This window comes from Protomyctophum bolini (assembly GCF_963924005.1).
Source record: "Protomyctophum bolini genome assembly, chromosome: 8".
Lineage (NCBI taxonomy): Eukaryota > Metazoa > Chordata > Actinopteri > Myctophiformes > Myctophidae > Protomyctophum > Protomyctophum bolini.
The window spans coordinates 19,170,337-19,193,442 of NC_137869.1; the positions used below are offsets into that span (position 1 = coordinate 19,170,337).

The 23,106-nt window shown below is 42.2% G+C and overlaps 2 protein-coding genes across 2 annotated transcripts; one reads left to right on the forward strand and one right to left on the reverse strand.

Moving 5' to 3' along the window:
- Positions 1 to 2,022: 2,022 nt before the first annotated feature.
- Positions 2,023 to 3,363, forward strand: LOC308320136 (protein LSM14 homolog A-like; the record flags this gene model as incomplete). Its single annotated transcript, XM_080770455.1, has 1 exon — positions 2,023 to 3,363. The coding sequence occupies one exon, from the start codon at positions 2,023 to 2,025 to the stop codon at positions 3,361 to 3,363; it is 1,341 nt and encodes a 446-aa protein (XP_080626581.1).
- Positions 3,364 to 5,587: 2,224 nt separating this feature from the next.
- Positions 5,588 to 21,707, reverse strand: ttc39c (tetratricopeptide repeat domain 39C). The gene is made up of 14 exons (XM_080770070.1): positions 21,142 to 21,707; positions 19,548 to 19,596; positions 16,754 to 16,882; positions 15,787 to 15,901; positions 14,500 to 14,869; positions 12,026 to 12,194; positions 11,681 to 11,774; positions 10,899 to 11,006; positions 10,026 to 10,135; positions 9,087 to 9,210; positions 8,700 to 8,797; positions 8,503 to 8,607; positions 8,228 to 8,266; positions 5,588 to 7,899 (listed from the first exon to the last, which is right to left on the reverse strand). The coding sequence occupies exons 1-14, from the start codon at positions 21,285 to 21,287 to the stop codon at positions 7,810 to 7,812; spliced, it is 1,746 nt and encodes a 581-aa protein (XP_080626196.1). The 5' UTR covers positions 21,288 to 21,707; the 3' UTR covers positions 5,588 to 7,809.
- Between the last annotated feature and the right edge of the window lie 1,399 nt (positions 21,708 to 23,106).

Here is a 23,106-nt window from a genome sequence, read left to right on the forward strand (position 1 = left end):
CACAATAAATTAAAGGACTCGTACATATGTACATCTACATGTAGTCCACGTATCTCGAGAACCGCTCCACCAAGCAACTTCAAATTCAACACACATGCACGTTACAGATGAAGAGATGCCGTGACCGGTGTTGAGTCACATTCATTTGCACTTATTAAGGGGGAAAAATCACACCCGTGTGAAGTGAGGGGCGCTCTCATCATACATCATCATGACGTAGAATAGACACCTATTTGCTCAGACACTATGACGTAAAATTCTCCATTGATTGTCAATGGGAATTTTATGTTTGTGTGGGACAAAAATAGACACTATGCCGATTTGCTCAGGCAACTATGACGTCAAATTCTCCATTCATTGTCAACAGGAATTTAATGTTTGTGTAGGACGTAAATCTACACTAATAGCTGAATATAGGAGGGGCTAGCGGCCCTCAAAAATGAAGGTTTTCATTATGTGGACAATTAAAATGTGTTAGAAATTGTATTTGCATGTGGTGTGGTGTTAAAATGTATGTTCATATGCCACAATGGCATATGAACAGGGGATGGCCATCTACTGGCCATCTACTCACCAGAGAACTCCATGGGCACATGGGACCACAGACAGATACAGAATCTCCAAATATCTTCATAAATAAACTGGGTGGGGCATTCATTTCCAACTTGCTGCATGGTTCCCACGTTGAACACCAACTAGTGTGAGCATAAAGGGTACACATAGAGATCTCTATGTATGGGCATAAGGGGATACAGACAGACATATTGATGTCATCAATATAACCTCATAGTACTCGCAGACAGATAAAGAAATCTCCATATATGGCCATAAAGGGGACACAGACAGACAGACAGACAAAATTCAATTCCTTGTGTCAATTGTATTCATAGATTTGATTCTGTTTGAGACAATAATTTGCGCTGCGCAGTGCCATACTGCCAAACCACACACTTCAGTTAGATTAATACATTACGCAGGAATATTTGAGGGGCGCTAGCGCTCCTATGCACAGCTTTGTGTGTTTGTGTGTATGAGCCGTGTTTGTGTTTGTAGCACGGAATGTGATGATTTGATTGGTTGAGCACGGAATGTGATGTATTTTTTTTAAATATATTTTTATCCCACGATTTTGTAACCCATTTTTCACCCCTGTGTCATAATGTGATCCTGGGCTCTACACACCCTCCACCAACCTAGTCCCCATATATGGGGGACAAGGGGAGAGCAACAGACTTGAACTCATGCTTCCTTCATGCCTGAGTGTCCAAGTTGCTCCTTTACACCTGACAGGGGGGAGTTTCCCTGGTTGGACGTAGCGCGTGGAAGGATCACGTTATTCCAACCAGTTCCTTTCCCCTCCATCAGGCGCCCCGGCTGGCCAGGGGGAGGCAGTTTAGTGACCAGGATTACTGCATGTTTTCTGTGAGGGTACCTACCCTAGGGGACACGGGGAGAACATGCAAACTCCACACAGAAAGGCCCTTTCGCCAACCCCGCCTTCGGGTATGGGCACTGATGACGCGGAGGAGGAAACACGCCGCCAGCACCCACAGCATCCCGAGCGGGAATCGAACCCAGGACCTTCTAGCTGTGAGGCGACAGCACTACCAACTGTGGCACCGTGCCCCCCGGAATGTGATGTATGATGATGTATGATGATAAGATGTGACTTTGAAATATGTAACATTTTGAAGCTTTAATTGTAATTAAAACAGAGAGGCAAATAACTGTATTTGAAGGTCACTCTTTCAAATTATTTTCAAACTCAAATGTGACATCACACTGAGTCACAAATACAACATTGACATTGAATGACATAATCATGCTGTTATTATGACCTCTGTCCAATCAGAGCACGTTGGAAGGGTGACATCATCAAATGAGACAACATAAAAGGTGTGTTATGTATCTGATCCTGTATCGGTGAAGTGGTTAGCTGTTTTGGCCTTTTCCGTAAAAGCAAAAATAAAACATATTTTGGTCTATACGATCTGCAATAAACCAGAACCCAAGGCAGTCACAATGAGCGGTCCAACGCCATATGTGGGGAGCAAAATCAGCCTAATCTCCAAGGCCGAGAATCGCTACGAGGGAATCCTCTACACCATAGACACCGTGAACGCCACTATTGCACTTGCTAAGGTTCGTTCGTTTGGCACAGAGGATCGCCCTACTGATAGGCCCATCCCGAGCAGCGATGAGATCTTTGAGTACATCATCTTCAGAGGAAGCAACATTAAGGATCTGACTGTTGTGTGTGAGCCACCTCAGCTAACTTGTTCTCTGCTCCAGGACCCCGCCATCGTCCAGTCCTCCATGGGCTCAGCTCCCTCATCCACTGCCTCAATCCACTCAGATGGTTCCTATGACCTCTTCAACAGGGTCCCAGATCTCCAAGCCAGCCGTCCTGTGTTTCCCCCACAGTTTGGAATTGGGCAATCGGCTTTTGGAAGCTACACAAGAACAACAGCAACTCAGTATCAGGGCAGTATAATTGGCAATGCTCTCACCTCTGACTCACAATCTCTGGGCACTAAAGGTCATAGTAACCCAGGTTTTGATGCCCTAAGCAAGCACCCCATTCTGAGGCAAGCCACCCCATCTTCCAATCCCACAGCTCCGGTGTCATTGATGGGGCCCTTTTATGGCCTTAAAGCCCCCACTGCCACCAGCTTTGGCGTTCCGAAGGCTCAGGATGGCTCAGAGCTCAGGCGGGCCACAGATGCACGGAAAGTATTCAAGCCTGTGTCTGAGCAGGCACGAGGTGGTGAAGGCAGGGATCGCTCTAAATGTTCCACAGCAGCTGTAGGTGCCCTGGCCAACCACTGTGATCGAGAAGGCAGTCACCGTGGCCAGGGACGCTGTAGCGGACGCGTGAAGTTTGAGAAAGACTTTGACTTTGAGAGTGCAAACGCCCGGTTCAATAAGGGGGAGAAAGACGGGGAGTCTCGGAGCAAGCCAGAGAAAGTGGTGAATGGAGAGGATAAGAGCGTCTCCAGCGTGCCCATGCAGAATAGTGAAGGGGACAAAGACGGAGAGCCACTGGGCCCCAACTGTTACTACGACAAGTCCAAGTCATTCTTCGACCAAATCTCCTCCTATGATGACACCAGGAAAGTGAATGAAAAATTGAGGAAATGGAAACAGGCAGAGGAGAGACGAATGAACTCTGAGACATTCAACATCCCCTCACGGCAGAACAGAGGCCATGGAGGTTGCAGTGAAAGAGCCCCTAACAGCAGGTCCTTTGGTCCTCCCCATGGAGGCAGTGGCTATAGGGGAGGGTACAGAAGCAGTCAGGGGGACCACCGGGGGTTTGCAGACTTACCAGAGTACAGGAAGGACAACAAATTGTCTGCATAGTACAATTTGTACAAGGATCCAAATCCTGACGAACAAAAAAGTTGTTGAGTTGTTTGTTTCTAAAATTGTGTAGTTGTGTTGTGTTATTTTTGCTTGAATGCAACTTTGTTTATATATCTTTTGAAAAATGAAAACATGCAGCACAGTCTGTCAGAAAATGTCAAGTTCTGCTGCAGACCCCATTTGGACAAGGATCACCCTCCTCCCTATAGATTTCCACGCGGCTGAAGAAACGTATAAATATAATTTCAGAGGGATGCCTGTATCATTCCCCCCCCCCCCCCCCTTTCTTTTTCTAAGCAATAAGTACCACTCCCCTTCCCAATCCTCTTGATAATAATATGGTAAATTGATCTGCATTTTGGCATTATAAGTAAATTAAATAAAACTAAACAAAAAGAAAAAGAAAAATCACACTTGAAGTGTGAGCGCTCTTATCATCACACATAACCCATGCTATACAAACACACCTACACACAAAGCTGTGCATAGGAGGGACTAGCACCCCTAAAAATAAATAGCCGATAATCTATTTTCGCAATTTGTGCACGTCTTCATTGTGAAAGATAACCAGTCTTTGGTGGTGCTGTGGTCTAACATCACATCAGACCCCGATAAGTGTACTAGGGATCCACAACTTGTCAACTCAGGGTGTGATCATAAACAGGAACTGGGATATGTGCCTGTAGTCCTTTCTACTGGTGCAGCCGGAGATGTGGAGAGATGAAGACCGGAAGGTTACATTGTAACCCAGTTTCTCTGAGCGTTCTCTCGCAGACAGTCTCTCCACTGTGCGTATAGTTTGACAATGTGGCCCTATAAACGAGACATGGAGACAAACATGTCAATTTTGTGCCATTTGTTGTGCTTTTGGATGCTGATCAACAGCACTAACCTTAACCTAACACTACAGTATGCCCACATATGGAACCATATGGAGATTATTGCCGTCATAGTACTGACGTCAGACTATGGCAGTGGATCAAGGGTAGAGTGGTCAGATGGTGAACCGCAAGGTTTCCAATTCAATCCCGGGCTCCCCCAGAGTTAGTGTCAAAGTGTCCTTGGAGCATGCAAGGCTACGAACCGCTAATTTCTCCCGATGTGCAGGTGCCTTGCATGGTGGTTTCCATAGAGCACCTAGTGTCGGCAGCTGAAGCAGGTATGCTCACTGTCACCTTAACCAAACCAATCGCAATCTGGGTAACCAAGACCTGATTGATGCTTCAGTACGATCCTGACCCATCCAGGCCTGGAAATTGGTTATATATTCTGGAAATTCTTTGGCAAAAATGTGTGGGAACCCTGAAAGGACATGCAGGTTGTATGAGAATGAATGTTTGCATGTATTTGAATGGAGCGATAGGCACATTCAAATGGAAGGTGTGTATATTTGGCAGGTGTAACTCACTTAGTGCCAGTATTGTTTCAGTCTGTGTCCCTCCCCTGCCCCCAGATACAGCGGAAACATTTATTTTGAAAACTCCCAAATTCACCCCAAAATGATCAGAAAGCTAAATCGGCTAATTTGGCTACCGTTCTTTTAAATGTCATCCGAACTCTGAATGAGCATTAGTGAGGACCAATTACTGTATATGTAGTGGACCTTTAATAATTAATGAAATGTTTTGCTTTTTTGGGAATGTTTTTTGAAAATGTTTTGAAATAGTAATCATTACAAACTAAATGTAGGAAACAAAAAAATAAAGGGGACCAAGTGGGCCAAGCTCAGCTGGGCATCCTAAAAACCCAACAACGAAACAAGCTAAGAAACAATGTAACTGCCATGACCAAATCTGCAAAAATAAACTTTATCAATGATAAAGGAAAACAAAAACAATCCTCGGGAGCTCTGGAAGCTGCTCAAAATAGGACTGCGGTCAGAAACTGAAAACCAGGTTTACAAACAAACATCAAATCGAAGACACTCTCATCACTGACAAGCTTGATGTGGCCAACTATAATCGTTTTTACAAACATAGCAACAATTAACTCTCAGTGTAGACTGTATAGTGTAGAGCACATCTTCTACAAAAACCTAGGTGTTTGTAAAGACGATTTCTAAAGTGGAAATGGTAACAAGTAACAACAGACATATAGTTCAATGTTGAAAATTAGTTGAATTCCCTTTAACAGCAAGAGTGTGTGTGGTTTATGTATAAAATAACAAATAAAGGAAATAACCAAAAGCTTAAAGAAAAGAGAAATCTGGATTAATCGACAACAGTTTATTGTAGAGTTCTAGCACACTGGAAAGCCATCATCATCATCCACATGTACAGTAACCATATGCTTAATTTATACTCTGTCTTATGACATGCTGTGTGCCATCACTGCCACATGGAATTGTGGATCTGCTATTCCGCCACAAACCGTCATATGACAAAGTATAAATCAGGTGTCTCTCAACAGGGTCCAAAGGCAATATGAACAAAGTGAAAACATGTTATTTCAATGGCTAAAGTGGCTCAGTATTTTGGTAAACAAGTGGCAATTCAACTGATTATTTCAACGTCACGTCACTTGTACTGAACTGACCACCGCTTCCTCCATCAGCAAACTCAACATTTACAACATTTACATCCATCACAATCACAGTAGCTGGGTCCAACAAAACACAAGTTTCAACCTGGCCGGGGGCAGGGGTGGGGGAATACTGTGATAGTCTTTTTCTTTGTCAAATTTCACTGAAACTTAAGATGCCCTCCCATTGATTGCTCATTATTGCTAGGTGACCATACCTCAGAGTACTTCTTGCTAAAAGGCAGAAGGTGAAGTTAACCACTAAAACCCTACTACTATATGTTGTATGTCAATTAGAGAAAACAGCCAATCTACAAGCACACAACGTGCCACGTTGCAACGCATTGTAAGCTTGTAGATCGGCTTTTTCCGGCGAATGTTGGCCTATAGGGACGCTAGCGTTCCAATAAGGATGCTAGGGTTCATTTGGTTATTATATTAGACCTAGATTCTAAAGACCTACTTCCAACAGAGTTCAAGAGGTTGGCTTAACCCATTCCTCTGGTAGAATTATTTAATCAATAAACAGCCTCTCCAATCAGCATGACCACTTGCATGCAGGCCATGAAGGGGCTCGCGGGTTCGAGAACTAGTCCCCCTCTCCACTCCGAAAACAAAGCTGTAGTCATCACTAACATTGATGGTGCCTGAAAAATCGAATGAAAATTGCTTCATGATATTAATTAACGAACTCGTCACTGGCAAGGCCGGATAGAAAATCCTGGTTGCACTACAAATACTATCAAAATAAGTTACTAGTATTATGTGTTTGTGATGCTGATATTAAGCAGCACCTTTTCATAGTAACTGTTACAGTACAGAATGTATATTGATACCAAATGTACACAGTAAAATTCAGCGTGGTAATTGTACTGTGAAAGTTAAAATGTACCCTTGCTGATCTAGTTTTACACTTTCAAAGTTATGCCTGGAGTGTTAATTTAACTCTGTAAATTTTAAATAATCTGGGGATGCGTGTATATAAATACATACATTTCATAAAGTATTGTATAAGGTACACCATGCAGTGCATGGATCAATGCCCATCATTTTCAAATTAACAAAAACTATTTGGCTATATTGAAGTCTGTTGAAGGGCATATAGGTCTTTTTTACAAGACACTACATGAAAGCGAGCAATACTACATAGCAATGTATTCATGTCTCTGGTGTGTTAAAATATACCACAAGCATAATCAACTTTACGCACTGCTATTTGCCCAAACCAATGGAATTTAATCAATTGTGCTAAAATTACATGGTAATTTATTAAGAGCAATTGTTTTGATATACTCCCCATGGGGCATAAATATGAGTGGCCCGTGTCCAATTGCGATTTGTGAAGCCTCCATCTTGGATCAATTAACCTAACTAAAACAAAAAGTTGGAAATTGAGACACAGCATTTCAGACGGTAGGATACTGTAACATACTTTAAGTAATATTGAGTAGTCAGGTATTAAAAATTTAAAATATTTCCCTAGTGGGTACTGGGTAGGGACAGTGCACTTCAATGATTCCAATGTGGATTGCTAAAAACATGTATTATCTTGTTGTTTAATATGACCTCGTGACTGGCAATTAATTATATTTCATTATTATTGGGTTAATAATAGGATTACAGTTCAGCTTGTTAATTTCTTTTGTTTTTTATGTGAAACAACCACCAGTTTTCCACTATTCAAACCAATTTTGTGAGATGATTTCATTTCAAGGCTTATATTCTTCTGTACTGAATAATTTACAGAAGGGAACGGGGGTATAACTAAAATCCTCCAAAACGCACGAGTCAATGAGAAGAACTGTTACCATTATGTAAAACTGTTAACTATGACATTTGGATGTGAAAATCACTTTAAAATGGAAAGCCGTCCATTAAAAGCATACTGTAGTTTGGGTCATATGGCAGCTTCCTTTCCTGGTGTCACTGTGGCACCACTTCCTTCAACGAGGCCAGTGCTGAATGGATGCGCACATGGAGCCTGTTCTCAAAGTCGTAGCCGGTGAAATCGTCCTAAGAGCCAAAGAATAAAACACTTACAGTATTATAGACTCCAGACAAAGTTTAAGAGGTACTAAACCTCTTTCAGTTTCATCAACAAAAAAAAATGTCTGTGGTTTTATAAATATTGAACCAATGGAAAGTATTAACAAGAGCTTGTCATTAAATAATAAATACATTGGATTCATTGTTAGTGGATTCAATACAGGTTATCTTTCCCCATTTCCTGAAAAGTTACGATTTTGGACAGGCAGAAACCCTGTGTATCTCCATATTTCATATTTCTATTATTTTTTTGTTCCTACATGAATGCCCCATTTTGGCTATACTTAAATTTTACCTTTGCTTGAAGAAGCAGTGATCTCCCTTTCCCCACAGTCTGGATTACAAGAGAAGCACTGAATTAGTCAGGTATGCATTGATTGACTATTACTTTTACTATTAAAATATAATTCAAATGTTCTTAATAAAATACAATATTGTGGAAAAACAAAATGCATATACTGTACAAACAGCTAAAGAAGTTTGCTGTAAAAAATATTGAGCAAGCTTAAAGAAATTGAGGAAGGCCTTTGCTGAAAATACCAAATGACACAGTACTTGGAAGAGGCTTACCTCAGGTTGGGCAAGGAGCACACATCCCAGCTCATAAACAGAATACGGCTGTACATAGGAGTTGATCTGTCGTCCGTAATCGTCTCTAGCCGCCAGCTGAAATGACTGGAAGAGAGAGGAAGTGAAAGTTGATTAGTCAATATACATAATATTAAAATCATATGTTGCTGATTAGTTTCTCCAATGTGAACTCGTACCTGGACAGCATCTTTTATGTTTCCAAGACATTTGTGAATATGGCCGAGGAGGAGATGTTTCAGACCCCTGCATGATGCCTCGTCTAAACTCTGTAACACTGGAACAGACAGCCAGAGTACAGTAGAGTACAGTAAGCACACTGTTCAGAACAACACAACAGCAAATCACAGCCGAGTTCAAAAACTGCTGGTGGCGCTATAACAGGCCAATGTGAAAAGGGTGGCATTTCTCCCTCTGCCTAGTGGGAATGTGGTCAATGCGTGTGCAAAGTTAAACTGATGTGATGATATATCAACTAATTTAGCTGGGGACCCCCTGTAACCCCTTCTACGACCATACTTTGAGAACCACAGCAGTACTGGATTTTTTTTTACGGTGACATTTACCCTGATTCATCATCTGCAGTTTAGAGGAGGAGCAGTTCTGAAGAGCCTTCCACAGGTACAGCACTTCAATGATACCCAGGATGCACAGCTCTCTGGACAGGACTGTCTTCCTCAGCCTCTCAGCCTGGTGCAAGTCAAAGACCGAGATACTTTTAACTTGGGTTTTTGTAATGATCAATTGTGGTGACAAATCTCAAAATAATGGTTAATTTATTGTCTGTCTTCTTGTATGTTGTCAGCTTGTAGATCTGCTATTTTTGTCATGGGACACCTTCGTACAATATGAAATATAAATCAGACTTAAAGGGCTATTTCACTTATAAATCATTTCTGGGTTCATTTTCAGGTCTACTGAGACCTTTGTGTGAACACCCCAGACAGTTTTTAAGTTTGATTCAATATTTTGATATTCATTTCATCAAGTATGCCCGCCCCCCTATAAGCCCATTCAACTTTAAATTGGTGGACTATGGACAGTTCATAAACCTGCCTACCTACGTTCTGACTGTACTGTATAAAGATCCTTTCTAGACAATGAAAAAATGCTGGAATAAGTTTGGCATTTTTGTAATAAGTTTGAATGTGTTTACCTGAGAGAAAACAATATCATAAGAACAAGAAAACAGCCATCAGTCAATGAATGTCCTTTTCGCATAGATTTATTTTTGCCTCACCCAGACAGACTAATCGGTCATCCTCAGAGTTGTCAACGCTGAGGAATACCGATTAGGCTGAAACGCGTGTGAAAAGGACATTCATTACTCAATCGCTGGCAGTTTTCTTGTTCTAATAACTCTATACACCTGCCAATAAAGCTTTCTGCTCAGAATATGATCAGAATTTATTGAGAGGATAGCCAATTGAGATACAGCATCTCATTTAATTTACATCTCAAGGAACACTGAGCTAAAAAGCATGTAGATTAAAAGCACGGCTCACCCTCTTCAGGGCAAACTGCTCAATCTGGTTGTTCTTCCTCTTGAACAGCTTCTGTACGTCTTTGAAAACACCGCTTGCGCCGTCCAAATCACCTGCTGCACCCTGGCACACTGAAACCAAAAGATGATGTCAAATGATATACAGTTGTAATAAAATAAAATAAAGTAAATTAACTGACAATCGGAAAGCAAACAACTGCATTACTTTTATTATTATCTTCAGGCATCTGGTCTTTGACCAAAGCGCTGCTTAATTAAAGTGTTCATATTGCAAGTACAGACGGTGTGCGGGTCTTTGTGCATTTTTTTTGAATACCGTAATTTCCGGACTATAAGCCGCACCTTTTTACCCATGATTTGAACCCTGCGGCTTATACAACGGTGCGGCTTATCTATGGATTTTTACAGCTAACGCAGAGCCATCTAAGGCTCTGAGCTAACAAAACAGCTACTAGGGGGCCACCTGCGGCTTATAGTCCGGTGCGGCTTGTATACGTACATATTTGGGATTTTCCCTAAATTTGGCTGGTGCGGCTTATATTCAGGTGCGCCTTATAGTCCGGAAATTACGGCACTTTGAGCACTGCCTACGCACCCGTCTCTGAGCCTATCAGGTGTGCATAAGACTTTGTTGCCTATTTAGGTAGCATTCAAAAATAGCATAGCTAGTAGCTTCGTGCCACACTGAACTTGTAGATCTGCTCATTTTGAAAATCTTATTTCGAAAAATCCTGGGAACAAAATATTTTGAGCTGGGGATCCACGGCCAAATATATATAATGTTGGAGGTCCTTGAAAAAACTATTAGGATTTAGAAGACATTTGTAGAATCGGCCTGCAGGTCTTAATGGGTTAAAAAACATGGTCAAGTTACCTCCAGTCAGGTAGGCATAGTAGCACTGTGACCAGCGTGACTCATTCTTCAGCCTCTCAAATGCCCTGTAGCCATCTTCAAAGCTCAACTCTATCATACTACACCAACCTGAAACAAAGACATGGACAAAATAAAGACAAATTAAATTGTTTAATCACAAGAAGGCATGCAGTCAGCCACTAAGATTTATTCCTGAAACGAGTCCTATTTGTGACAGATCACTACAGGTCACTAATTTGTCCTGTTTTTGTGCCCTGTACTAGAATGATTTGGGGAAAGCATTTTTATAGCACTCTCAATAGTACCGGCGATTACCATTGAACTGCGTTCTCTTGTTTCCTGCAGGTACAGTATACAGTTACCCGTAGGGGGACATAATTCCTGTTGCCTCTCTTTTAGCACACCATGCAGTAACTTTGAGGTGGGAGGAAGCTGATCCACCCACATCCTCTCACTGGATCGTCAGAGATATGATTTTAAAGGTGTAGGGAATATTTTAGCGTGATGATTAAGTTGAAACCGAGTAATAGACTGTCTGGATGGTATCTTGAATGGGAATAAAAACGGAGGATTTCTGTAATCAGTAGAAGCTGTGCTGGACAGTGTTGGAGGGATGCGCAGATATGGGGAATTAAACGGGTGAGCTTCATTTTTATTGGCTTTTATCGATGTGTATCTCTACACGTCATCACGCAGCATGTGACCATTGCAATGATTTTCCAGTATTTCATAAAGACTGAAAACACAATAAAAATAACGTTGGGGAAAGGGAATGCATGTACCTATCTCATACAGACACACATGCTGAATCTCTCTTTGGTCGGACGCAAGTTCTAATGCATCGTGGAAGGAAGCCAGAGCACTGTTAATTTGGCACTGAGGATAAAGAAGACGGGCAGAAAAACAAAAATGTTGTTAGACCACTACTTCCATGCACACAGTAGATAACCAAACAAATCATGGCTGATAAATCAACTGTCATGATTATTAATTACATAATGGTGGGAATAGTTGAGTCACGAAATATCAGGGATGTGATATAGCTTGAGACGAGCCTTGTTTGATCTTATAATTTGGATGATTAACATGTACTTTATGTACATAACATAACCACCCGGTGTGTATACCTCTAGCCTTTGAACCCGTCCTCTGAAGAACATGAAGAGGGATGAGTTGGGGTACACCACTGACTTTCTCTGTAGAATGGCTTTGGCTTCTAAGAGGCCTGTGTGAGTGTCAGACCCATCCAGAGCAAAGAAAGGCAGCACTACAGTGTGGTACCACAGGAGAGCCAGCCTGAGAGAACACAGAGGAAATGCTTATTATACTGTATGACTGAAATTCATTCATGAGCCCAGAATAGTCATAATACAATTAATACATGCTTAACCCATTGACGCCTGGTGCAACGTATACGTTGTTCTACCCTTGATGCCGGCCGTGCTCTCTGTGTCTCATCAGCTATTGCTATACATGTAGCAACATAACGATTAAAAAAAAAAATCATCAGAATTTGAAGGTTTTCAGCAACCTTAGGTCAGGCCCTAGAAGGCGTTCCCAGATTCGGCCTCAGGCATCAATGGGTTAACTACATAAAGTAAACTCTCTCTCTCTCTCTCTCTCTCTAGCCCAGAATAGTCATAATACAATTAATACATGCTTAACTACTTAAAGTAAACTCTCTCTCTCTCTCTCTGTCTCCATATCGTCGCTTCCAGTCATCCCGGTTCTCCATACATCTGGCCAGTTCGTTGGTACTTTGCGCTCCTGCATCATTCTTGAGTACATCCACGTATGTTAGTGTGAGACGTCCTCGTGATCGATGCCCGTGTGTTGGTTCCCAGAGCACCAGTTTGCTGGCTGGCAGTTATTGATGTCTTTGGCAGTGTCCTGCTAGTCTCATTCTCCTGGCTGCTATTTTCTGGCTCAGCCTTGGCCTCCCTCATACAGAGTCTTGTTGTTAATAACATGTACACTCTTGCTGATGTTAAGTACTGTACGCAGCATTCTGGTGTAGCACTTCTTCTGCAGGGTTGGCTTCAGGGTCCAGCATTCACTGCCGTATAGGAGAATAGACTCCACCTTTGCGTAGAAGAAGCTGAGTTTGATTTGACGGGGGAGATTGGAGTTCCATACACTGGTCATGCCATTCAGGGCCCTCCATGCAAATGCCTTCTTGCTCGGTTGAGTCGACCCATGAGCCCAGGTACTTGAAGTCTTTGACTTCCTTTAGCACAGTGCTTCCTGTTGTTGTGAGAGGTGGATGTTCCGGTGAACAGTTTTCTTGACCTTTAGCCTAAGGCCAACCATGGCACACTCCAACTCCACTCTGTTCAGGAGTTCCTGAGCTTGTTCCACGTTGTCGGAGAGCAGGCTGATGCCATCTGCATAGTCCAGGACCAGGTCTGTCAGGACTACTTTGGGATATCTTCTCGACCTCCTTGGTGCCAAGATCCTGCTCCATTTCAAAAAAGGAAAAAAATAGCCGATCCACATGGGACATGTTGTGAGCTTGTTATGTACAATGAAACCTAGTTGCGTTCGTAAATCGCCACCATTTAAATACTTTATTATTCACTGTTAATGTGAGCCGGGTGATCTGAATTCTACGCTCACGCTCATTGCGTTTTTTTAGGACTGGACTCTGCAAATAAGGCAACGGCCCCGCCTCCCCCTCATATCAAAGTAGTTGTCAATGTTTACAACTTGATGAGAGGACATGTGGAGAGAGAGAGAGAGAGAGAGAGAGAGAAACAAAAAGGGGGCGAAAAAAAACACCATGATGAGCGATCATGTAAACATGTGTTCTCTCCCTCCTTTCGAAGTTTAATGCCAGTAAATACACAGTAATGTTACTCACATGAACAGAAATGTGTGCCCGACAAAAGTGAGAGTGAGTAGCATTAATACGGTCGAGAAACCGTGTTGCCTGGGAACATGCTATGATTCCATCTACGCGTTGCGTGTCTGTCTGTGAGTGTGTCACTGTCTGAAAAAATGAAGGCACCCACAAAATTGATGAGAGAGGGAGGGAGAGAGTTTTAGTCAGATTCATAGGCTCCGGGCACCTAATAATTTACAAATTAAGCACCGTTTATGGGCCACACATTTTATGTACATAGGTTTTCAGGGCCTTTTTTCATGAAATATACATTTCATATCACTGTCTGCTATCAGACAAAATTGACAGCCAGTCAGTTTGCTCTAATTCTTCTGGACAGGTAAAACCTTATTTATACTTAGTTGCACGGCGGTTTGAAGCACCCAAAATAGCAGATCTACAAGCTCACAACAATGCATCACAGGCTTAAACAAGCAGTTTAAGTGTTATTTTGCTATATTACCTGAAATAAAACATCAACGATGCTTTGCTACAAGCAGAATCTGCGAGAACTACATAAGATGTTGCAAGTATTGCTACTGTATACTAGTATCTAGCTATATCACCTTGTAACATTATTACTGTACATCTATTTTGATCCCTCAAAAATGTAGGTATAAGCTTCAGTATCTATCACTCCCCTCTCTGTCGCACAGTTCAGTCAAACTTCTCGCTAATTTCCTCATACTTCCATTTGCTTGTGTTGGTCCGTCTACTCACGTGGCTAAGGGTGCCTTCATGTCCTTGCTCTCGCTGGCGTACATGAGAGAAGACAGGCCCTGGTGACGATCCCCGGGGAAGCCCAGCAGATTGATAATCTTGAGCAGGTGCGGAGGCACCATAGAGATGCACAGGTGGAAGAGGCCATAGCCGAAGCTGACGGAACCTTTGAGTCGGTCCAGGGCCTCCAACGTGACTCCGTTCTCCACCGGAGCGTGAGCGTTGTAGTTGGCGTTGTCCGGCGAGAGCGCCTCCTGCTGGTCGACGGAGGATCTCCTCTGACAGGTCTCCTGGAGCTGGCTGATGTCACTGTGGCACTTGTTGTACATCTTCCAGGCCTTACGGAGGATCCAGCCTCCTTTGATGTATGCTGTCGATGAAAAAAAGCACTGTTACTGGGACTGGGAGATAAAATAAATCTCACAGCGTAAAATAAATTACTAACAATCACTGCCCTCAAAAGCAAAGTCCTGCAGAGGGTGTCACAGACAGCCCAGAGTATCAGTGGATCAGTGTTCATTTTGTTGACTAAGGTTTTTGATATTTAGTCGTCTAAGACTAGACTAAAGCTGCGTTCAGACTTGGATTGTTGGATGTACCTGTACATACAGAGTCAATGCAAAGACAATAGTTGCGCGAACGGGAGCGGCGCGACCTGGCACAACACAAACGGGACGAACCGAGGCGAATATACATACTCAAGTCTGAACGCACCTTAAGACTAAACAATTTAAAAAAAAGACTAAATAGGACTAAGACTAAATGGTGTTATTCAAAAGACTAAGACTAGGGCGCCCGCTGGCCTAGTGGTCCAGTCACATGCCACATATAGGCTCTGGCCTGACAGCTCGCCGCATGTTCTAGTCCCATTCATGACAACCTTTGCAGCATGTCAAGTCAATCTTCACTTGTATATCTATCAATAAAGGCAGAAAAGCCAAAAACTAAAGAAAACGTTTTTTTTTTAAAGACTAAGACTAAACCAAAATCTGCTGAAAAAAAATACTGCAGTGGATGTGACCATCCCTCCATCCAGGATGTGTACAATGGATCATGTGTCAATAAAGCCTGTAGGATTATCCTAGACCCCAGCCACCCCAACCATGGTGTGTTTTGGCTTCTACCATCTGGCAAGCGGTACCGCTGCCAGATGGATAGCATCCGCGACATCCTTTTCCAAAAGGCAATCAGGCAATAAGCCTGATTGCCTTTTACAAATCTTCTAATGTAAATCAAAACTAAAGATTCAGCATCCAGATATTTGCGGTCGCATCAGGTTTACTGTACCTGAGAGCTCCTGCTTGACAAAGGAGAGCACTGCCAGATAGACCTGACAGTCAGCGACGATGATCTGTCTCTGGAGGCGGTCCACCACCACCACACCTGATCTCTGAGAGTCCATCTACAGTGTGACACAGACAAACCACAACACTAATAGTGAATCTACAAACTCAAGCTACTACGTAGGATCATAAACTTTTTAATCCTCTTAAATTATCTGCTATTTTTTCACGAAAAGAGTAATGAGCCATTTACATAAATGTTACTTAATAACATGTTAGTCCCAAGACACACACACACACACACACACACACACACACACACGCACGTCTGTACCAGTAACTAGTCTACGCACGTCTCATCCTATCTCTTGATTACATTTCCAAGGGTCTCTTAATTCAATTTTAGGGTTGGTTTGGCATGATGTCACTGCTGTCAGCATCGTTAGGTCAGGAGGATGAGAGCCGTAAACAATGTTATCTGAATTGTGTTACAGCTGTGAATGATGGACTGACAGTCAGCGGTGAGGCTATGGACTCTATCCACCAGTAATAGAATGGAGGAAGACACATTAAGTATAAGCCCTAATTAATAACGTACAACGTTGCACAATGGTCTCGTGCAAAAATCGTGCTAAAATAACCGCCTCACAATCATGGACCACAGAGCTTGTAGATCTGCTCATTTTGAAAATGTTTGAGAAATTGTACACAAAAGTTTGAAAAGATCCCAAACAAAGAGATGCCAGGTTGAAAGTGGTTAAAGGATATTCAAGTAAAATATGTCCGGATCTGGATTAAAAGTTTTGATTGTTTTCTTTTGTTTTCTTTTTTCCTTTTTAACTAAGTTGTGTGACCAATGACATGAGTACACGTACACCCAGGAGGGACACACACAGCTGAGCATCTATCCCGTGTCATGATGTATAATGTAAACATTTTCTGGCTTCACTTCTGTTGGTTTTTGCACTTACGCTCTTCTTGATCTTGTTTCTGATTGTCTCGATGACGCCGGTGCTGTCGTTCTCACACAGCTTCTCGGTGGTCCTCAGGTCATCGCACGCCATCTGCATCTTCTCCTCCTCGAACGTCATCATGGCATTCTGAGCAGTGATGGAAGAAGTAGAAATATCAATGTAGAAATAATAATCTGTTACAAGTAAAAGTCCGGTATTCAAAATGTACCAGAGTAAAAGTACAAACGTGTTGACATTAAAATAAACCAAAAGTAAAAGTACTCATTATGCAGAATGAAAAGATTTTGAAAATGGCAGATTGGCTATTTTCAAGTACATAGAGATGACGATGTTTTGTAATAATAATTAAAATCAACTTAAGAGTAATATCTGTGGTAGAGTAAAAGTATAATATTTGTCTTTAAAATGTAGTGGAGTAGAAGTAAAAGTATTGGCAAATAGATATACTATAAAATACTATACTATAAAAAATGGTACAACAAAGAGTCTCAACAAAGAAAAACCAATGGTTCTGAAATGTGCTTTGGAACTTTGTGACAACCACACAGTATAGAACTAGATTATTTATTATGATTTATTTTTTAAATGTAATATATCAGTACTAATTTCCCAATAGAGAGGCATATTTCTTGTTTGGTTAAGGGGTCATTTGGGATTAGTAATTGTAGCGGTAACGTGTTATAAAGGCTATTTTTATATATTATATGAAAACAGGTGTACCTTGAGATTTTGACTTGACCTTCGGTGTGCCTTAGACACAAAACGTTAGAGAACCACTGATCTAAACTGTGTAGACGTAACCACAAACTGGACATAAAATGTAGTTGTTTGCTATGAAAGAAAAATACCATTGTACTGATGCGGCATCAGTATGATGTAATAGTGCATTGTTATTATAATATCATGTTGACTCATGTTTCACACACCAGGCTTAAGCTTGATTTTTACTTTGTGGTATGACGGTGTTGCACTGAAGATAGCCGAGTGATTTACAAGCTCAAAGCACGTTGCATCCACGGCACGCTGTGAGCTTGTAAACTGACAATATTTGGCGCATGACGCTTTCATACGACAGAGCATAGATTAGGCATTACGAATGCACTGTTCTGTGACAGAAGAGACGCATCATTATGTAACAACGATCAAGGCCAGGACAAATGGTCCATTCTCAGTAAGAATGAATGGTGGAATCCAGTGACATCTGTGATACTTGTGTCTGTGTCAAAGCTACAATCTGGGACTTTTTTCATGAATAAAAGTGGTATAGGATGGGTGGTCCGCATACATTTTCAGAGCATAGGTTATTTATTTTAACGATCAATAATCGATGGTGTTCCACCTTGCATCAATGGAACTAACGTAGTATACTTATTTATTGGAATCCCCTTTTAATAGTAATGTTATGATTGAAATCTTGCAATACCCTTGCGGCCCACAGGTTGAGAACCACGGCAGAAGGTCCTCATAAGGTCATACTCATATTGTTCCCACATTTTCTTTGGTCCTTGGTTTAAATTGCTTTCAATTAACTATATTTGTACAGCACTGTTTAAAAACAGTCACAATGGTTCAATGGTTATTTAGCACTTGGGGTAAATTTCAAACTTGCTAAACCATGAGCTTTGTGTTTGTGTTTGCATGAACAGTGCCTGTGAAACCCTGGCCCTCTAGACACATCTGGATCGTTTCGCTCTAATCACGCATGTAGTGTATGACGCCCGCCATCATGATCATACTCCCCCACCCCCCCAACACCCTCTGAGGCAAACCTGCCTCTACAGTAGGGCCAGAGGATGACGTCAACTCTCACTTCATAACACACCAGTACCCTGACATGAGGGCCTGCTGCTCCGTCAACATGTTGTGGATGACTACCTCCCCCAACACAACAACGGGATTCAGGGATTGTCATTTTTGTAAAAGCTCCAACCAAATAACCACAAAAGTTAAATTAACATTCAGGATATTTATATATTCTTGCATCATGAATGGCAGATCAGAAAACCCAATGACAAAATAAAATAAATAAATAAAACAATTTAAATCTCAAACTCAAAAACCCATGGATTATAAACAAATTGGAAAATATTGAAAACTAAAATTCACCACTCAACTAAATAGACAGGGTTAGAGTTGTTTTGATCAGTGGTGGATACAGCACAACATTATTATTAATTAATACCAATCAATAAGTATACAATGTTGGTTCCATTGATCCAAGCCGGAACACAATCGAATGATTTATCCTTAAAATAAACATGCTTTGAAAATGCATGTGGCCCAACATGGCAGCCAAATGGCTGGGTGGGCCACGAATGCTTTCGACGTTTTTAAAAGGTTGGGAACCACTGCTCTAGAGTGGCTGCGATCAGCTGAGGCTGCCATTATGTGACCTGAAGGTGACGATACTGCGCCTGGTGCAATCCAGGCGGAGAGAAGTTTTCATGAATTGTGGCTCTGGAGCAAGCTGGGCCTGGCCCACCCATAGATCTGCCCCTGATTCTGATGTAAAACAAGTATTGAAAGAGATTGTAAAGAAAACTAAATTAGACTTCGGCACCAATCAATAAGACGTGGTTGCTTCTTAATGGACTACAGTATACTGTGTCCATTACAGTATGCTTGTTTGGAAGAAAGGTTAGTTTAGGTATGTGTTTGAGATACAGTAAAATATTCAGTGCAGACAAATGGTTGATTTTTTATGGTCTCATTCATGACGAAATCAAATATTTTTCCCTGGCAGCAATGTGTACTAGTGGTTAAGCTGCTGTAAGTGTTATAGGAAACTCACCAGGAAACTCACAAAACTGGCCCCGAAGCTCATCAGTGGACTGTGAGTCCTAAACAGAGAACATTAGGAGAATAATGTTATGATTCGTTGAAAGTTCACCTTATACGCACAAGAAGAGCTTCAAATTAATATCATGATTATATTATTTTGTCCTGACTCCTGATTACGATTAATGAAAAAAAATAATGAAAAAAGCTTTTTACGCTATTTTTTGTACACCATCATTGTACAAACAAGTATAATACACAATAAAAGTGGTTAATCAGACTGATTGATTAACCGATTATAAAAAAAGATCTATTCACTTTTTATCATGTCATTCATTCATTTAGAATAGACAAAAAAAACATGCTTCTCTTATTTGGTTCAAAATATGAGTTTTGATACATTTTCCAGCCCTATGTAGCCTACAGTGTAGGCAAACTTTGCGCGGGTTGACTGCACACAAACGGAGCTGTGACGTGACGTCGCCACAAAGCAGAGAGCACATTGCTACTTGACAGAGGCACTGTGTACCATCTGTACAGTGGTCAGACTCAGAGTTGAGAAGAAGGACCGCATGGCTTGATTAACAGCAGAGCTAAAATTAGCTCTCTCTGAAGTGGCAATTTCTCCCAAAGGCACAAGTAGACCTTGATGCCTGGGAGGTTCAAGTATTTCTATTCCCATTATATTCCCAGGCAGACGCTCCAACTGTTATGAGAAATGGTTGTGTTGAGTACAGTACAATATGACCTTGATCTGTAGAGTTGACAGGGCTGCAGGTTAGCCACGGCTTCACACAAGATCAAAGCACGAAAGCAGCGTACATTGTCCAAAATAGAACACTGCTTCTTAACGTAAGGCTTCGGGGAGCCCCATGCATGCGTCCTTTATTGGGGGGTTCAGGGGGTCCTCATCAGCTAAAAGATACAGAAAGCCTTACACGTTATGAGCTTTATGCTGATTTCACTATTCATTCTTTTTCATTTTCCATTACTCGTAACCGAGGCAGAAATATATTGTGATATTGCAATGAAGTCATCTTGCCCATGCAGGCCAGCCCTATCAGGGGTCCTGTTGTGCAATAACACCAGCTTGCCAAGCGGACATATTGCATCGGACCCCATGTGTCACAGACACACGTGACCACGGTGTATGGATGGATGGATGGATGGGGCCAATGTCCTCACAGATCAAACTCTCACCTCTGTGCTGTAAACTGATATTTGTGCTGTTCTCTGTCAAAGCCTGCATGGAGGATTGCCAGGAATATACTACAGTACATCTATACTGTAGGTCAGGATAACAATGCAGGAAGGAAGTATAGCTGTAATGGACTATATAGCCCCTATCCGGACATAATAGTCTTGGAACAGATTTGTGCAGTTATCGTGCATACTTTTCTATGTTTTATTATAGGCTATAGGCTACAGTATTGTGTAGTATAGTAGGCCTATGTGTGACAGTGGAAAACTATAGAGAAGTCATCATCATCTTTTATTTAGCCTATTTATTTTTATACATTGTTATTCACCATTATGTTATATAGCAATCAATGTCATAGCCAGGGCTTCTGATAATGAAAGAGGAAAGACAATTGCACGTAGCCTACCTGTATCTTCTGAACAACTCGTCGCTTTCTTTAAATCCGTTGTTGAGCAGCATGTTGATACCTTGCAGGGCCAGTTCAGCATCATCTATGTGCTCTGCCTTCTCCTCCACCTGCTTCTGCTGCTGGGACTGTTCCGGCCCCGCCATTGTTTATACAGCTGATCGGGCTGTTTGATCAAACGAAACCAAGCACAACAACGAACAGCATACAAAATAATAACTCTACTGAGATTCCTTTTCTAAAGCAAACCCGCACTGGGTTGTAGGCTACTATGCCGCCAGACAGTGAGCGGAGAGAGACAGTGACGCGCCCCGGATCGGAAGAATAGCTGTCAGACACCCTGCAGGCTTCCAGACGGTGTCAGTACGAGGATAGGCCCCCGGTGGCCCTGCTGCTGCACCCCAACACATTACAGCACTGCATCGTTTTGTTTGACCCCTGCCGAACGCGGACGTCTATGCGTGTTCAGTAATGTTGATAATCCCGTCCTCTGTCTCTGTGAGTCATATGATGGATCCATTCGTTGTGGGGGTTTTTCACCAGCTGCTGCTGCTGCTGCTGCTCTGGCTGCGTGCGGTGCGTGCGATATCTGCGTCTTTTCGATGCATTACATAACCAGAAGAACGGCTGCTCCAATCCCCACACAGTGCTTAGCCCTGGCGGCTTGTCGTCATGACGCACAGGCTCGCGCTGCTCGTAGAAGCTCCGAGCTGGGCTCCGTCCATCCAGCTGAGCATCAGCGTCCTGCAGCAGCTGATGTCTATCACAGCATCAGAGTATAGCCCACTGACCCATCCATCCACGGTCCACCCCCAATTATTCAACCCTGCTCCTAATTGGACCATGGATTGATGCATTCTAATTAGCCTGCTTGGCTTAATACATTATCAAATTTAGACTTGTGTATTGGCTAATGAAATGTGCCAAGCATGATGAGATGATGATGATTGATCATAAAATCTTTGTGCTTTGTAAAAGGTCACAGACAGTATTGTGTCTATTTTTTTTTATAAAAATGGATAACATAGGCCTAATTGAGATACATTTTGATAGTGTCCAGACTATTTCCAAATCCAAATCTGTCCAGTAATAAAAGCTTCCATATGCTTCCCATCATCAGGTTATAATATCCCATCCAGATTTATTAATCAGTGCACAAACTTAAATTGGATCATGTTCTATTAAGCCTGCTGGACACTGCATGAATACTTTATACTAGTATGACTGAGTATGATTCTCCTCAGTCTTATTGGGGTTCACGCCATCACTGGTGGGAAAGTATAGGCTATACCGATTCACAGGGGTGCCCTGGGCGCGGCCATTACTGAGGTGTAATACAGCAGGTGCTCTGTAGACCAGGAGTAACTAATCAGTGCTGCTGCACTTAATGGTACACCTCAGTAATGGGCGCACCCAGGAAACCCTCTGTGAATCGGTCTATACTCACACGCCTAAGTAGGCCTATGTATTAATAATACTGCTTTACTGCACGCAATATAGAAATACCGTGCATCCGGTAATCAAAATTCAGTAGGTCTAATCATTTGGCAGAATTTGTCCTGTTTCACAAGTGATCATGTATGAATGAATGTAATGCAATCCATTATTATTATTATTTTGTAACCCATTTTTAACCCGTGTCAATTTATCTATTGTGATCCTGGGCTACCCTCCGCCAGCCCGGGGAGAGCAATGAACTTGAACTCATGCTTCCTTCATGCATGAGTGTCCAGGTTGCTCCTTTACACCTGACAGGGGGAGTTTCCCTGGTTGGACATAGCGCGTGGAAGGAACACATTATTCCAACCAGTTCCTTTCCCCTCCATCAGGTGCCCCGGCTGGCCGGGGGGGAGGCAGTTTAGTGACCAGGATTACTGCATGTTTTTTGTGAGGGTACCTAACCTAGGGGACACCATAGAGTATGGGGGACACGGGGAGAACATGCAAACTCCACACAGAAAGGCC

What these genes read in the sequence shown, in the direction of transcription:
- ttc39c (XM_080770070.1), bottom strand. Translation starts at nt 21,287, where the DNA reads ATGGCGGGGCCGGAACAGTCCCAGCAGCAGAAGCAGGTGGAGGAGAAG. An exon ending in CCAGTTTTGTGAGTTTCCTG is followed by an intron (nt 16,883 to 19,547) that starts GTGAGTTTCCTA and finishes ATCACTGCTCAG; the next exon opens with AATGCCATGATGACGTTCGA. An exon ending in TGTGTGTCTGTATGAGATAG is followed by an intron (nt 11,007 to 11,680) that starts GTACATGCATTC and finishes TCTTTGTTTCAG; the next exon opens with GTTGGTGTAGTATGATAGAG.